This window comes from Acipenser ruthenus, chromosome 4, assembly GCF_902713425.1.
Source record: "Acipenser ruthenus chromosome 4, fAciRut3.2 maternal haplotype, whole genome shotgun sequence".
Classification (NCBI taxonomy): Eukaryota; Metazoa; Chordata; class Actinopteri; order Acipenseriformes; family Acipenseridae; genus Acipenser; species Acipenser ruthenus.
Genome location: NC_081192.1, coordinates 43,493,570 through 43,509,204, shown reverse-complemented (window position 1 = coordinate 43,509,204; position 15,635 = coordinate 43,493,570). Strand labels below are relative to the sequence as shown.

Below are 15,635 nucleotides of genomic sequence, written 5' to 3'. Positions count from 1 at the left end.
TTGAATCCCATCGGCTTGACTTGAAGGCTGCTGTTTCAAAAAGGAAACCAAAGTCAATTGCAGAACTCAAAGCTGTATGTGTTGAAGAATGGCCAAAGATCTATCTGGAAAGATGCCAGGAACTGGTTTCAAAATACAAAAAAAGACTGCAAGCTGTAAAGGAAGCAAAGGGTGGGCACACAAAATACTAATGTAAGGGAGCCCAAATGCTTTTGTCAAAGTATGAAATTAGTTTTTGCATGTTATTTTTCATTTTATGCATGTTATGTAATAACTTGTTGTTTTATTATAAAGCTGAATCTCTAATGTATATCTTTCAACAGAACAATTACAAATTATAGAAATCACTTTGTGTGTTTTCTTATTATACTATAATTCAAGGTAACAGATTAAGGACAATCATTTAGTAAACTTTAACCAATTTTTATTATAACAAAAAGCAAAATACACAATTTATAGTAATTTAACAAATAATTTTAATCAAAAATCAAATAAAATGATTTCATTTAAAGTATTTGTTCACAGTTGGCACCTGTTTTCGTATTTTGTGTGTCCTGCTTTTGCTTTTATTATGGCTTTCAGACGTTTCTGATAATTCTTAACTAGTATGTTACATCTTGTTGGTGAAGTCTAGGTAGGTACAATGTTTTCTTAATTCAAAGCTTTCTCTTTTTTCGCCAAACATACTGTGGTCCATTTTTGTGGAAAAGTGCTATTTTAGTCTCATTGGGAAGGAGGTGGCTGGCTGCAGCCATGTGTGTTTTACACAAGGGGGAGGATGACGTGTGTGTGTGTTTGGTGGCTGGCGGACATTTTGACTACGGTCTAGAGGAAACAGCCTGGGGCCAAGATGGCCACCTTTGCATAGCCACCCACTGTACATTGGGTTTAATTGTTTAATTATTTGTTTGATTGAAGAGTGTAGAAAGTGTGGAATGTTTGAATTGTGTGATTGGAGAAGTGTGGAATGTTGCCAGGTGATGATTGATTGATTGGTTGAATAGAGAGAAAAAAGAGAAAGAGGGAAAGAAAACACAGTGATAGCCATTGCTTGGGTGTTGTATTGTGTTTATAGTGTTTTGTTTATTTTCAAGAGTTTTGTTTAAACCTTTTTTTATTTGTTCCTGTGTTTGTTTTTGTTTTGTTAAAACTGAAGTTTGAGTGTCTGGGTCTAATGTTTGAAAGGGCACAGACCAGCCTTGATTGGGACTGCTTTACAACAGCCTTTCTCAGAGTTTGAAAGCCTTTTCTCTTTGTGTAAATACTTTGAGTCTAGAAAAGGAGTTTCCCAGAATCATAAAGACAGTTGGTCTATTGTATCAAAAAGTAGAACAGAACAGTTGTTAACCTTGTTTATTTGATTGACATTAACCGTACAACCTCTTGAAAAGTCTCAGCGATTCCTTGTCTGTGTAGAGAGGACGCTGCTATGACAGGTAATACACTGTATACAATTGTGGGTGTCAGTAAATGCCAAGTTTATGTCCTGAAACTGGTGCATTTTAACACATCGATAATGGCTGTCTACAACAATTACACGTGTTTTTTTTATGTTCCATTTATCGAAAAAGGAAGCCTGTCAGTTCAGCAGTGACACCACAGCATGCAGTAAAAGGATAGTGCCAGTTAATAATTTAAAACACCAGTGAATGTTGTAAAAGATATGAGGAGTGAACTCATTCTAATCTTGATATTATGATGTCAGGGAGTGTTTCATGTCTGGGTTACAGGGGATTGACATGTGTCGTGAAAATACGCACACAGACACACGCGCCCTCTCACACACACACACACAATGCTGCAGCATGGTTGCAGAACTTGATTCCAAACTGGAGTTATGATAGTGTAGGAAGCAGTCTTGAATTTTACTATGCAATATAACAAGAAGGTGACTGAGCTGTTGTATCCAGCTCAAGCGGATGCAACCTGTCAGAAATATTATCTGCAGGATTGAGATTAATTTGCTTATGGTTTATAAACATGGCCCTGTATAGTACCATGTAGGTTGGTCACAAATGCAAATTAATACTAAAGGTGCAAAGGAAACTAGAAGCCAGGCTATTTGTTTGGTGGTTAAACATTTATAAGTGACTATATTTAAAGACCCAGGCTTATATACCTAGCTCTGTGGCCTGCAGAAGTCCTACAGTCTACGTCCATAGCAAAGCAATTGGCAACCAAAACGTCACAGTTTTGTGATGGATTTTTTATAAGTGTGTAAACGCTAATAATTTGGAAATGTACTGCATATAGGTCCAATAAACAATGTAGTTTTTTTAATAGCATTTTATTTATTAACAAGGTATGTTTGTTAGGATATTAAAGTCCCATACAAATTCAGTGTACTGTGCATTACCTTGGTTGCAATATTATGTACATCTGTATGCAGATAGTTAGTGCTCATGGCTTCGGTTTTACAAAAGTATTCAAACATTATTGTTTTACTGATAACCCCTAGGAAACATGTCGTTTCCAGGACTCCTTTAAACACTAAATTGAGCCCACTGTGTTTTTTACCTTGGAGACAAAGGCTTTGTTTACATGCACTTGAAAATTGATTCCAGTCATGATTGTGTGACGTTGTCACGTGAATACATCCTGAAACAGCAAAAGAACAACCTTTTGGCAGCACGACTTTAAGGCCAGGGTCAATTGCATTCTCACAAAAAAAAATAGCTGTAAAAACCCATGTAAACTGGAGCAGGAATCGTGCTTGTGGCTCACGAGGTTTCAGCAGTCAAGATCCAGCAGAAATACTGTACAAAACATAGACACCACCCCCCCCACCAACATTTATGGACTACTTTATTATTATTTAGCAGACGCCCTTATCCAGGGCGACTTACAATTGTTACAAGATATCACATTATACAGATATCACATTATTTATTTATTTTTATATACAATTACCCATTTATACAGCTGGGTTTTTATTTTAGCAATTTAGATAAAGCACCTTGCTCAAGGGTACAACAGCTGCGTCCCCCACTGGGGATTGAACCCACAACCCTCCGGTCAAGAGTCCAGAGCCCTAACCACTACTCCACACTGCTGCCCATACCTGTTTTACTTTAATACTACTTTAATACTAGAACTGTACTTTAATACTAGAACCGCCGCGGTTATACTCATATCTACAACCGCCGACGGCATGACAGTACATTTTAAACAACATCAATATTAAAATGAAAGACAAACTATCGGATACAACTAGAAAGCTTTATTCAAGCACATCATATCAAACATCTGCACAGCTGAAACGTCATATTTAAATGAACAATTAAACTTAAAAGGGGTTATTTTCTAACTTACCACATATAAAGCACTACTTCAAAAAATGAAAACTATACTAAACATTTCAAAAGAAACTAGTGTGTAAACAGGTATATGCACATACAAAACTGTAAAAACAAAAGTAGTTTTTAATCTAAAATGAAAGTAACATGTGATTTATCCTGCATGTGTGTCACTTGCATGTGTATAAATTCTAAGTAGTAAAACTTGTAGAAATTATATTTTATATAATTTTATGTGTGTGTGTTGGAAAGGTAACCAGACAAACAAGTAGCTAATGCACGGCATAATTCAGAATGTACGTGACAACACGTGAATTAATTTCTCTTGTTAAATGTTTTTATCTTCGTGGCAACGCATGAAGCTCTCCTCACGATATTCAGAGTCATTCTTTTCCTACTTAGTAAACAGACACAGACATTTAAATATTCCCTCCCCTAAATGATTATGAATTGAGTAATCTGCATTGGTACGGCCGACTTTTTTTTCCTAAATCAGAACTGCATAGCAACGCATTTCCTAAAAAGTACGGCAAAAACACTGTGAGGAAAACTGTCATGACTTGTGCATGTAAACACCGCCAAAGACAAACCTATTTCAATGTTCATGTACTAACTTCTGGACTATGTTTGGGATGGTGTGCCAGTCTTTGACTTGGTGTACAGTACTGACGAATTCTAATTTATGGTGGTCTTTATGAAGTCTTGGCTTTCCAGCGTAACTACCTGCCAGATCATACCGTGAGAAGATCAGGCAGAGACCAGTGGATAACAGTAAAAGTTAAAAGAGGCTTCTATACTGAAATCCTGCTGAATCTGTAAGCCTGTCAGTTACTGTTCCTTTGACAAGGGAAGCATTTCGACTCCATGTGACATTTTCAAGTAAGTCTTCCTGTCTGCATGGATCGAGTTCTAGCTCATCTAAACCACATACTGTACCCTCTGCCAGTGGCAGTGAGAGTGTACTTTCCTTTAAAATTATGCTATTTTAGGGACAGAAAATGATAATGATTTTTGAGTATCTGAAGCCTCTGATGCCAGATGGCTGAAGTGCATGTGTGAGTTTGAATATGCCAAAAAGCAGGCGAGTTGGGGTTGACTGGTTTGGCTCAAGTAAATTGAAACACTGATTATATTACATTTCTTGGCTAGTGATGGATAACACTGTTCTTGGGTGTTATGTCACATGCACGTCGCTGTTGTAAAATATTGAGATGTGGCAGTAGACATATATACACATTTCCTACCCTATGTTTACCTCCAATTTTCAAATAATAAAAAAAAGCCTTAAGTGTATTTTCCAGTTCTCTCTGAATTGGTTGTCTGTGCATATCCATCCAATAAAACATTTCTGTGATGTCACCCTTTGATCTTTTGATTGATCAATTCTACACATCTTCTAGCTAAAAGTGGTTGTGTGGCTTTGAAGAGACGTGGAGTGCAGGTCAGATATATTGTTGATTAACAGTTTGTGCTTACAAATCCACAGAAAACTGTTGATTCGTCAATTAAACCACAGTCAGAACAGTTCAACAGAAAAGTGAATGCCATTTAATTACGCATCATTTCAACAGTTAGTTAATTACAGTATTACACATTTAAAATGTAACATTTAGAAATTGCGATTTCAATTGAGCATTTCATATTGTTAAAGAAAAGTAATAAACTTTATACATTAACATAATTTAAAAAAAAAAAGTTTCTATAATTACAAATTCACTTCCACATAAACATCCCCTTCTAATTTGTATCTAACATTTCTTCTGGACAGGTTCAAGAACAAAAGCAATTTCATCTTCACTTAATAAATCTCCATCAATTACAGGGGGCGTTAGGTGTATACTCAGTTTGTGCAGTTCTTTAGTTTAACCATTGTTCTAACAAGCTTACAGCCCACTTACATCTTGATAACTGATCGCTGGCAATAACTTTACTATCTGTTCCTGGTTCACATTCATTTGCTTTTTGCATTTTTATTTTGCAAATGCCATTTTTTATGTTATACATTTAAACACAGTCCTCACCACTGTCTTCACTTAAACAGACAATGCTGTCTTTATCTGTGCAAGTGGGATTTCAAACTCAAACTCAGAGGAACTGATGACAACATTCCCACAACGTGAGAGACCAACATTTTAACTGCTTGAACTAAGCATAACAAATGAGCAAAAACCAAATCCAATTAGCAAATTAACAATCTTGAAACTCATTATCGAACCGATTCAACACTTATCACTGATAATCCCTTACATCATTTTTGATTAGCATGCATATATTTATAATTTTTTACCCAATATTCCTTGTGCTGTAATTACTTCACAATAGGCAATTACAAAGGTAGATATTTTGCCTTAGTGCATGTTTCCTCAAGCACCTTATAATATTAAACAAGTGTTGCTGTCTTGTCAGATCTGGAGTTAATTTAATTGTCCTGTATGTTGTATTCAACACCATTTATCTTCATTTTTTCCTGATTTTTACTAGAAATATTCCTGGGTGTCCCAAAAGAGTGATTCCAGCTCAAGTAGACCAAAGGTGCTTGCTTAACCTCTTATGTCAATGGCTCATGGTTTTTCGGGCAAGTCCTTAGCAACAACCTTTTAAATGAGAAATGTTTTTTTTCTGTCTAGGTTATCCCTTAATGGAGAAAAATTAGGTCATCAAAATGTGCAAATGAGTTTTGGCAGCGCATTTTAACTGTCCTATTAGACTCAGAAGCACCAGGAAGTTCTTGTATTATTCCCACAATACTACAACTAACTAAAGATGTTGGTATCTAAATAAACATGCATAGTAACATGTTTTTTGCTCATCTAATCTAGATTTATTTACCAAATAAATTACTAAGATAACACTTTTCTCCTGCACAGAAATTAAAATATGTATTATTATTATTATTATTATTATTATTATTATTATTATTGTTGTTATTTATTTATTTATTTATTGGCAAATATCCAGGTCTTTGGGGATTGCTGAGGGAGCGTTGCATTGGCTCTGGCGCTCCCGTGGGTTAGGGAGGCAAAACTGGCAGACTGTTACTCGTTATTGTGCTGCAGTGGATCCTTCTGGCCAGGCGTCTGGTGAGATCAAACGGAGACTGGCAGGGCTGGCCTTTGTCCCTCTGAAGCCGGTAATGGATATCTGCTCTCAGGTTCCTGGGTGTAAAAGAGGATCTATTGAAGTCTCAATTATCCACAGTTCAAAAAGGAATGAAATCCAATTAACAGAATTCTTCTTGGGCCCTAAGAGAATATTTTCTGTGATATTTGTATTGTGTTAGCTTAAACCTATACAACATCTTGATAACCGGAAGTGCAATATTTATTGTTTACTTTTGATTCTGACGAGATTAGCATAATATTGGGAGCTAAATATTGAAACTGCACTTTTATTTAATGAGAAATTCAGTGTTTCCAACAAGTCTTTTAAGTGCAAGGTGTGGTACCAAAGGAAGATGGGGGGATATTTTCAAATTTAGAGTGACAGATGTTAGACCTATTAGTGCCAGTAAAACAACATTAACATCAATGTAAAGCATTAGACAGTGTCAGCATATTGAGTTTTGTTTTTTAACATTCCTTTTTTAAATAATCAGCTCAGTCATTGTTTAAGCAAGGCAGAGTTCCTATCTGTTCTGGTGAGTTATTAATCCGTTCCATCTGCTGTACCGTGTTTAAAACCAGCTGGGGTCACTGGCAAAATTAGTTTGATTATGTGAGCTCATCCTACTACAAGGCGGTTGTGTGTGTTCAGTGTTACCCACATGTTGGCATTGCAGAATGAAAACATTATCAAGTTGATATCTCTGTTAACAGTTCTAAGTGGCTTTTTAAGCTTGGCAAGCAACTGCCTAAGGTACAGTAGGAAATACATAGGTGCATTGGGATCATATAAATCAGTAAGTCAAAAACATTACAACATCATCTAGAGTGCTTGATTAGTTACATAACTGTTTGACCCCTAAGGAACTGCTGTGGCAGAATAAAGACAATGCATAACAGAAATGATAAGTCAGGAATCATCTTTGCGTTTAGCTTCATAGAGCCTTCTTTCTAGATGGAAGACACTTTGTGCATTGTGGTAGCCAAAACTTATGTTTATGGGTTGTTTGTAAACAGAACCACATTTGGGTCAGATTTTTTTAATTTTCCTTTAACGAAGTAGAGGAGCATACTAAAACTGTTGAGAACATTTTGCTATATAAAAAATGGATTATTGGGCATTTTGTCTCATGGGATCCTCTTCTATAAGTTAATAAGTTTCTTATTGTATAAGAAATGTCTCATTATTCCAAATCACAGAAATGAAGATTGTATTCAGGAACCGGTTTAAAATGAAAAATATTAGTATTTTTGTAAAACATACCTTTAACCACCACTTCCCCAAGTCATGAAATGGTTCAGTCCAGAATCAATTGCCACAGTCCTGTGTAGGCCAACAAGTACCTTGTGGGTGAGACTCTTTATAAAAAAAACAAAAGTGCTTTTCTATTTGCAATTTTGGAAATATTTTTTTCAGATAAACTAGTGTCATAGGATGATCCATTTTACAAAAGGTACTAGGTATGTGTTTTTTTGTTAAGGTTTGTGGGTGTTGCACTGAATGACATTTATACACAGGATAAGATGTACTGGAATTTTGGGAAACAACTTCACTGTGATTGTTTGATTTCTGATATGTTTTTTTATAATGCAAATACAGCGTCCTGGAAGCCACCTGTATTGAGAGTGGTCTTTAAATCTCCAGATATTTTACTGGACTGCTGAGGCACCTTTAAGCAAACAGGTGTATCATTTGGTCCCTGGACTGTACTCTGTTCTGAAATCCAGCCTCATATACAATATGTTATGGAAGTTTTCCATGCATCGTGCCCATCTGATTGACTATTGTATGCTCATGGAGCTGTCATGTATTGTACAGACTGTTATGAGCCTGTCTCCATTACAGATGGTTTGCAAATCTTGATAGAAATTGACCATGGTCTTTTCCTTTTCTGTGATTTACACCCCAAACTGTTTTATATGTAAAGTTTAGGCAACTACCAGTGGCGTTGTTCCAAAGATGTCGCAACCCTAGTCAGATTCAGTGGGCAAATAGAATGTAGCCACAGAAGTTTAAATAGAAAAGGCAATGACCAACTTCATCACTCGGTTGTAATGTTATCCATCATTCATGAATCATTTAGAACAATCATGTATCCTCTATTTATTCTAGTGAATCAAAACAGTGATGTGGGCGCACTAAACTTTTCTAATGCAAAACTCCGTAATGCCATAATTGGTCAACACATTTTCTTTTATAAACAAAGCTGGCACTTTCCTCTCGGGGAGGGGATAGATCCCTAGCTGCCAATTTTAAGGGAAGCTAATAACTGAAGATCTGGACTAGGGTTTCCCTCTTGGTGCAGAAGATTCCTGCAGGAGAAGATATGTATAAAGAGATTGCTACTACAGAACTCAGATGTAACTATCAGAAAAATATTGTGTTAAATTGTGATGACAGTTTGTTGAACTCAGTTTTATTAAAACTATTCAATATTTGTGAGGGGTGGGAGGGAGAGGTCCTGTGAATGTTTATTTTGTGTTATGTTTTAGGGTATCTAATACAATTCAGTGTAATATTACTATTGATGCAAGTTACCACTGGTATAGGCACAGTAATAGAAGCGATTGCACTTCAGAGTGATGGAGAAAAGACACTGAAGATTTAAGCTAGTGTTGTCACAAGGAATACAGTTCAGAATTAGCCTGTAGGAAGCAGTATTTTATCTGAATTTGCTAAACACGATTACATGTGACACAGTCTATTCTTTAAAGTGCTGGTATCAGCAGATGAAGTGACAGAGGTGGTTTATGTGCAGAGACAACTTTGTGACGCATGTGATGAGTGTCAACTCCTAGCTGGTTGAAGGAAGGAAACAAATTACATAGGGTGACCCTGAGTGTATATATGTAGTGTTAAATAAAACAAACAAAAACAAAAAACTCAACAACAACCATACTGTAGGTGCTCTGTCATTAAACACAGACACACCTCATGCTGAAATGTCGGTGTGTCAGAATGAATAGGGAATTGTGCCGTAAACTTGTTTTATGTCCAATTCAAGCAGTTTACTTCTGCATTATCTTTTATGCTGTCTCACAAGTAGATATGTTCCATAATCACAGCGGTAGACTCAAAATGATTATTTACAGTGCCTTGCATAAGTATTCACCCCCCTTGGACTTTTCCACATTTTGTAGTGTTACAACCTGGAATTAAAATGGATTTAATTGGGATTTTTACCATTTGATTTACACAACATACTTTGAAGGTGCAAAATAATTTTTATTGTGACACAAAAGTTAATTAAACAAAAAAGAAATTTGTTGGTTTCATAAGTATTCACCCCCCTGAGTCAATACTTGGTAGAAGCACCTTTGGCAGCAATTACAGCTGTGAGTCTTTTTGGGTAAGTCTCTACCAGCTTTGCACATCTGGATCCTGCAATTTTTGCCCATTATTCTTGGCAAAATTGCTCAAGCTCTGTCAAGTTGGATGGGGGCCGTTGATGAACAGCAATTTTCAAGTCTTGCCACAGATTCTCAATCGGATTGAGGTCTGGGCTTTGACTGGGCCATTCTAAGACATTCGGGTTCTTGTTTTTAAACCACTCCAGTGTAGCTTTGGCTGTATGTTTAGGGTCATTGTCCTGCTGGAAGGTGAACCTCCGCTCCAGTCCCAGGTCTCTTGCAGACTGAAACAGGTTTTCCTCTATAATTTCCCTGTATTTGGCTCCATCCATCTTGCCCTGAATCCTGACCAGTTTCCCAGTCCCTGCCGATGAAAAGCATCCCCATAACATGATGCTGCCACCACCATGCTTCACCGTGGGGATGGTGTTCTCAGGGTGATGAGCAGTGTTGGTCTCTCATCAGACCAGAGAACCTTTTTTCCACATGTTTGCTGTGTCTCCCACATGCCTTTTGGCAAAATCCAAACGGGATTTGATATGTTTTTTTTTTCAGCAATGGCTTTCTTCTCGCCACTCTTCCATAAAGCCCAGCTTTGTGGAGCGTCCGGGTTATAGTTGTCCCATGGACGGTTTCTCCCATCTCAGCTGTGGATCTCTACAGCTCCTTCAGAGTTACCATTGGCCTCTTGGTTGCTTCTCTGACTAATGCCCTCCTTACCTGGTCACTGAGTTTTGGTGGACGGCCTTCTCTAGGCAGGGTCGCAGTTATGCCATATTCTTTCCATTTTTTAATAATGGATTTAACGGTGCTTCGGGGGATGTTCAAAGTTTGGGATATTTTTTTATAACCCAACCCTGATTGGTGCTTCTCCAGAACTTTATCCCGGACTTGTTTTGATAGCTCCTTGGTCTTCATGATGCTGTTTGTTTAGATATGCTCTCTAACAAACTCTGGGGCCTTCCAGAAACAGGTGTATTTAATCTGAGATCATGTGACACTTTAATTGCACACAGGTGGACCCCATTCAACTAACTGTGTGACTTCTGAAGGCAATTGGTTGCACCAGAGCTTATTTAGGGGTGTCACAGCAAAGGGGGTGAATACTTATGCAATCAAGACTTTTCAGTTTTTTATTTGTAAATAATTTTGAAAAATATGTAGATTTTTTTCCCCACTTCGACATTATGGACTATTTTGTGTAGATCAGTGACAAAAAAATCTAAATTAAATCAATTTTAATTCCAGGTTGTAACACTACAAAATGTGGAAAAGTCCAAGGGGGGTGAATACTTATGCAAGACACTGTAGATGTATAGAAGCTTCCCAGCTTTAAGTAGTCACAAGTAGGTTATTTAAATATACAGTGTATTATTATTCAGTCTTTCCTGATCAATGCAGTGTAATGCTTATGTTGTCTTTAGCTCTGTTGAATATCACATCCATGTGCACTGCAGTTTGATTTCTCCAATACTTATTTTAGATTTGCTACAAAGTAAAATATGTATTTATTTATATTGCCTGGGACAGTTTTAAAAGCTTTTTTTTCACAAGCTTGTATGGCTTTTGTTGTAAAGCTTTTACATGACGTTTCATATACTGTATAGCTTGTTTCAAGGTCTCACAACATTTATCATTTGGACAGATTACCTTACTTTCAGTTACCCTGGATAGCCCATTTTAGGTGGCGTATGAATTTTACTGGCTTGATGCTCAGAAGAAGATGTTACTTGCACTTCCCTGCCCCTTGCTAACTACAAGACTCCATAAAGTGTTTGCAGCTAACAAAATAATGGTAACTTTTGTAATCCTGCCAAATATCCATGAGTGCAGGAACTGTAATAAATGATGTCTAAAAACAAATGTCACAGGGTAATAAACAGATGAAAAATGTAATGTTATGCAAATTCAGAAGGAATTCCGTATTCCTTTTAGCAAAGCTGATTCCTAATGATCATACAAAGAAGGGATGTGTTGTTTAATGTATTCATCTTTAGAAAGGTTGCCGTTTTAAAAAAAAAAAACAAGAAAACAAAACCCTGCCCCTCCCTTTTTGACTTTTGCAGGAAATTGCACCAGCAGTTTGAGATGTATAAGGATCAAGTGAAGAAGATGGGTGAAGAAGCACCAGGGGCGCAGGAGCAGAAGGGGGACGCCCCCACCTGTGGGATCTGCCACAAAACCAAGTTTGCCGACGGCTGTGGCCACCTCTGTTCATATTGCCAAACTAAATTCTGTGCTCGTTGCGGAGGACGGGTGTCTCTGCGGTCAAATAAGGTACATTGTTTAAACCTTTTAACTCACTCCCTTCCCATGCAGAGATCCTGCCTAGCCAGTGTTCTTTCATCGTCTGTTACCTTGCTTCCATTTTAAAGTTACTTAATATTTAGAGAACTGACTTTTCAGACGTATGCCCTTGCCTTACACCATCATCTTGGGGCAACAATATAAAAAAAATAAAGTTTGTGAAAATGTTAATGTACATTTTTTTATTATTATTATATTATTTAAAATACTACACAGTGCTGCTTGTTTCAGAATGTTTATCATTTAATCATTATTTCTTTTTTTTATTATTTATCTTTATTTAACAATACAGCCATACAGGCCATAATGTTTCCCCTCAATATGATTCTGTGTGTTCTGATTTATTATTCCTCTGATTCCTTTCATAAAATATGACACATTGCCTAATGCTTTACATGATTGATCGATTGCTTCAGCTTTTTTACCTGTTAAGCAACTGCTTCAGCTTTGAGCTTGAATGTCTGCTTTATTTCCTTACTGCTTGCACTGGTCATCACTGCATGCTAACAATGTCAAATACACTGTAAATGCAACTTCTTATGCTGTCTCCCTCTGTTTCTCCCCTCTTCTGCTGTCGCTCTTGCTTACTTGGGACTGTTGCAGCAGGAAGACAAAGTGGTTAGCATCTACTTTATTACTTATGATATCTAACTTTTAGAAATGTTACTGTGTTTGTGTGTGCTTTTCTTTGCTTTACACTTTAAATAAGGGCCCTGTTCCATTTCACAAGAATGTGTATGAGCTGAAATTCGGAGTATTTGAATTTTGGCATGATTCATGTACTATATACTGTATATATATACAACATGGTTTGCAGTTTGTCTACTTTAGTGTAACAAATAATCTGTAAAAGTACTATCTATCTATCTATCTATCTATCTATCTATCTATCTATCTATCTATCTATCTATCTATACAGTGCCTTGCAAAAGTATTCAGACCCCTGATCAATTCTCTCATATTACTGAATTACAAATGGTACATTAAAATTTCGTTCTGTTTGATATTTTATTTTAAAACACTGAAACTCAAAATCAGTTATTGTAAGGTGACACTGGTTTTATGTTGGGAAATATTTTTAAGAAAAATAAAAAACTGAAATATCTTGCTTGCATAAGTATTCAACCCCTGTGCTGTGGAAGCTCCCAGTTTACACCAATGAAAGAAATTGCCCTAACGAGGACACAATTACCTTACCATTGGCCTCCACCTGTGAACCATTAAAGTTGCTGTCACAAGGGGGGCTCCCGAGTGGCGCATCCAGTAAAGGCGCTCCGCACGGAGTGCAGGATGTGCCCTATAGCCTGGAGATCGCAGGTTCGAATCCAGGCTATGTCACAGCTGACCGTGACCGGGAGTTCCTAGGGGGCGGCGCACAATTGGCTGAGCGCTGCCCAGGTAGGGAGGGCTTAGTTGCTGTCACATTTTCTGGATAAAAACCCCACTGTTGAAGGATCATTGGTCAGGCTGTGAATCTGAAGGAAAATGAAGACCAAAGAGCATTCTACAGAAGTTAGAGATAAAGTAATACAAATGCATAGATTAGGGAAAGGGTACAAAATAATATCCAAGTGTTTGGATATCCCAGTGAGCACAGTTGGATCAATAATCAGGAAGTGGAAGCTGCATCACACCACCCAGGCACTGCCAAGAAAAGGCCGTCCCTCAAAACTCAGCGCTCAAACAAGAAGGTGACTTGTGAGGGAAGTCACAGAGAGGCCAACAATCACTTTGAAGGCGCTACAGAGTTCAGTGGCTGGGAGTGGAGTAATGGTGCACCAGTCAACCATATCAAGAGCTCTGCATAACACTGGCCTGTATGGGAGGGTGGCAAGAAAGAAGCCGTTACTCAAAAAGTACCATCTGAAAGCACGTCTGGAGTTTGCCAGAAAGCATGAGAGTGACCCAGCTGCGATGTGGGAAAAGGTTTTGTGGTCAGATGAGACCAAGATAGAGCTTTTTGGCCAAAACTCAAAGCGCTGTGTGTGGTGCAAACCTAACACTGCCCATGCCTCAAGACACACCATCCCTACAGTGAAATATGGTGGTGGCAGCATCATGCTGTGGGGATGCTTCTCATCAGCAGGGACTGGGCATCTTGTTAAAATTGAAGGAAGAATGGATGGAGCAAAATACAGGGAAATACTGCAAGAGAACCTGCTTCAGTCCGCTAAAAAAGTGAAGCTTGGGAGGAAATTCACCTTTCAGCAGGACAATGATCCCAAGCACAAGGCCAAAGCAACATTGGAGTGGCTCAAGAACAAAAAGGTGAATGTCCTACAGTGGCCCAGTCAAAGTCCTGATCTCAATCCCATTGAGAATCTGTGGCACTATTTGAAAATTGCGGTCCACAAGCGTCGTCCAACCAACCTGAACAACCTGGAGCAAATCTGCCAAGAAGAATGGGCCAAAATCACTCCGGCACTGAGTGCAAAGCTGGTACATACTTACCCCAAAAGACTTAAAGCTGTTATTGCAGCAAAAGGTGGCTCTACCAAATATTAATGTGTGGGGGTTGAATACTTATGCAAGCAAGATATTTCAGTTTTTTATTTTTCTTAAAAATATTTCCCAACATAAAACCAATGTCACCTTACAATAATTGATTTTGAGTTTCAGTGTTTTAAAATAAAATATCAAACAGAACGAAATTTCAATGTACCATTTGTAATTCAGTAATATGAGAGAATTGGTCAGGGGTCTGAATACTTTTGCAAGGCACTGTATATCAAAATCATATATTGGAAGCAACTGAACTTTTAAGACTTTAACAACTTTTAACTTTTTCCCTTTGCCTATTCTCTTAACAGAAATATGTATGGGCAGCGATTTAAAAAAAACAAAAAAAACAAAAAGCTAACCAGTACTTGAGAGTTTAATACTACTACTAAAATAAATACCAGTACTTTATTACTGTGGTATTACACTTCTAACAAAGTAGAAACAACCTAGTGTATTAAAAAGGGCAGTCCATAGATAATGGGCCCCACCAGATCTGTCATGCTGGTAGAACTAATGTTCTGCATACAATGATGAATTTAAGTGGTAATCCTAAAAAAAACAAAAAACACCAAAAAAACAGTCAGAGCAGAACGCAAACCTGTACATAGGCAAGCTCATTGTGATGCAGATGTGAAGTGTCAATACTTTTATAAACCTGACTAAAAGCACAGAAGCAATCAGATGTGTTTGTCAGAGCTCCCTGTACTCATGTCAAAACAGACATTGTCTGACACTGATCAAGTGCACATGTACTCGAATATCATGCCTCCCATGTAGGTCGAGAAAGGTAGCAATTGTAGTCCTACCCCTCTCTGAAGCTTCCCTAGCTAATGCTTTCTTTGACTTATGGTGTCCGATTCATTCATAATATTCCAGTAAGCAGTTTCAGTAGCACTGATTTCAAGCAAGGGGTTTGTAATCCAGTTTATATAATGCGTTGTGCATTTGTCTAGGCTGTCATGGATACAGTGTGCAGTGGGTCTGGTTTCAGTGTGGATGGCTAACCCTGTGTTCAGGATGTGGATTCTATTCCCCAGCAGTGCAGGATGACCATATTCTCTTTCAGGGGTGTGTGCAT

General features: G+C 37.7%; 1 protein-coding gene across 27 annotated transcripts in view; it reads left to right on the top strand.

The window, feature by feature from the left end:
• The window catches only part of rims2a (regulating synaptic membrane exocytosis 2a), a 281,737-nt gene that overhangs the window by 41,315 nt on the left and 224,787 nt on the right, over positions 1 to 15,635 (top strand). For 22 of the 27 annotated variants that reach the window (XM_059022394.1, XM_059022415.1, XM_059022392.1 and 19 more), the window contains 2 exons: positions 11,815 to 12,025; positions 12,659 to 12,673. In XM_059022394.1, coding sequence (XP_058878377.1) covers positions 11,815 to 12,025; positions 12,659 to 12,673 — 226 coding nt within the window. The remainder of the gene's footprint in view (positions 1 to 11,814; positions 12,026 to 12,658; positions 12,674 to 15,635) is intronic. The other 5 variants (XM_059022393.1, XM_059022400.1, XM_059022419.1 and 2 more) reach the window with 2 other exon arrangements.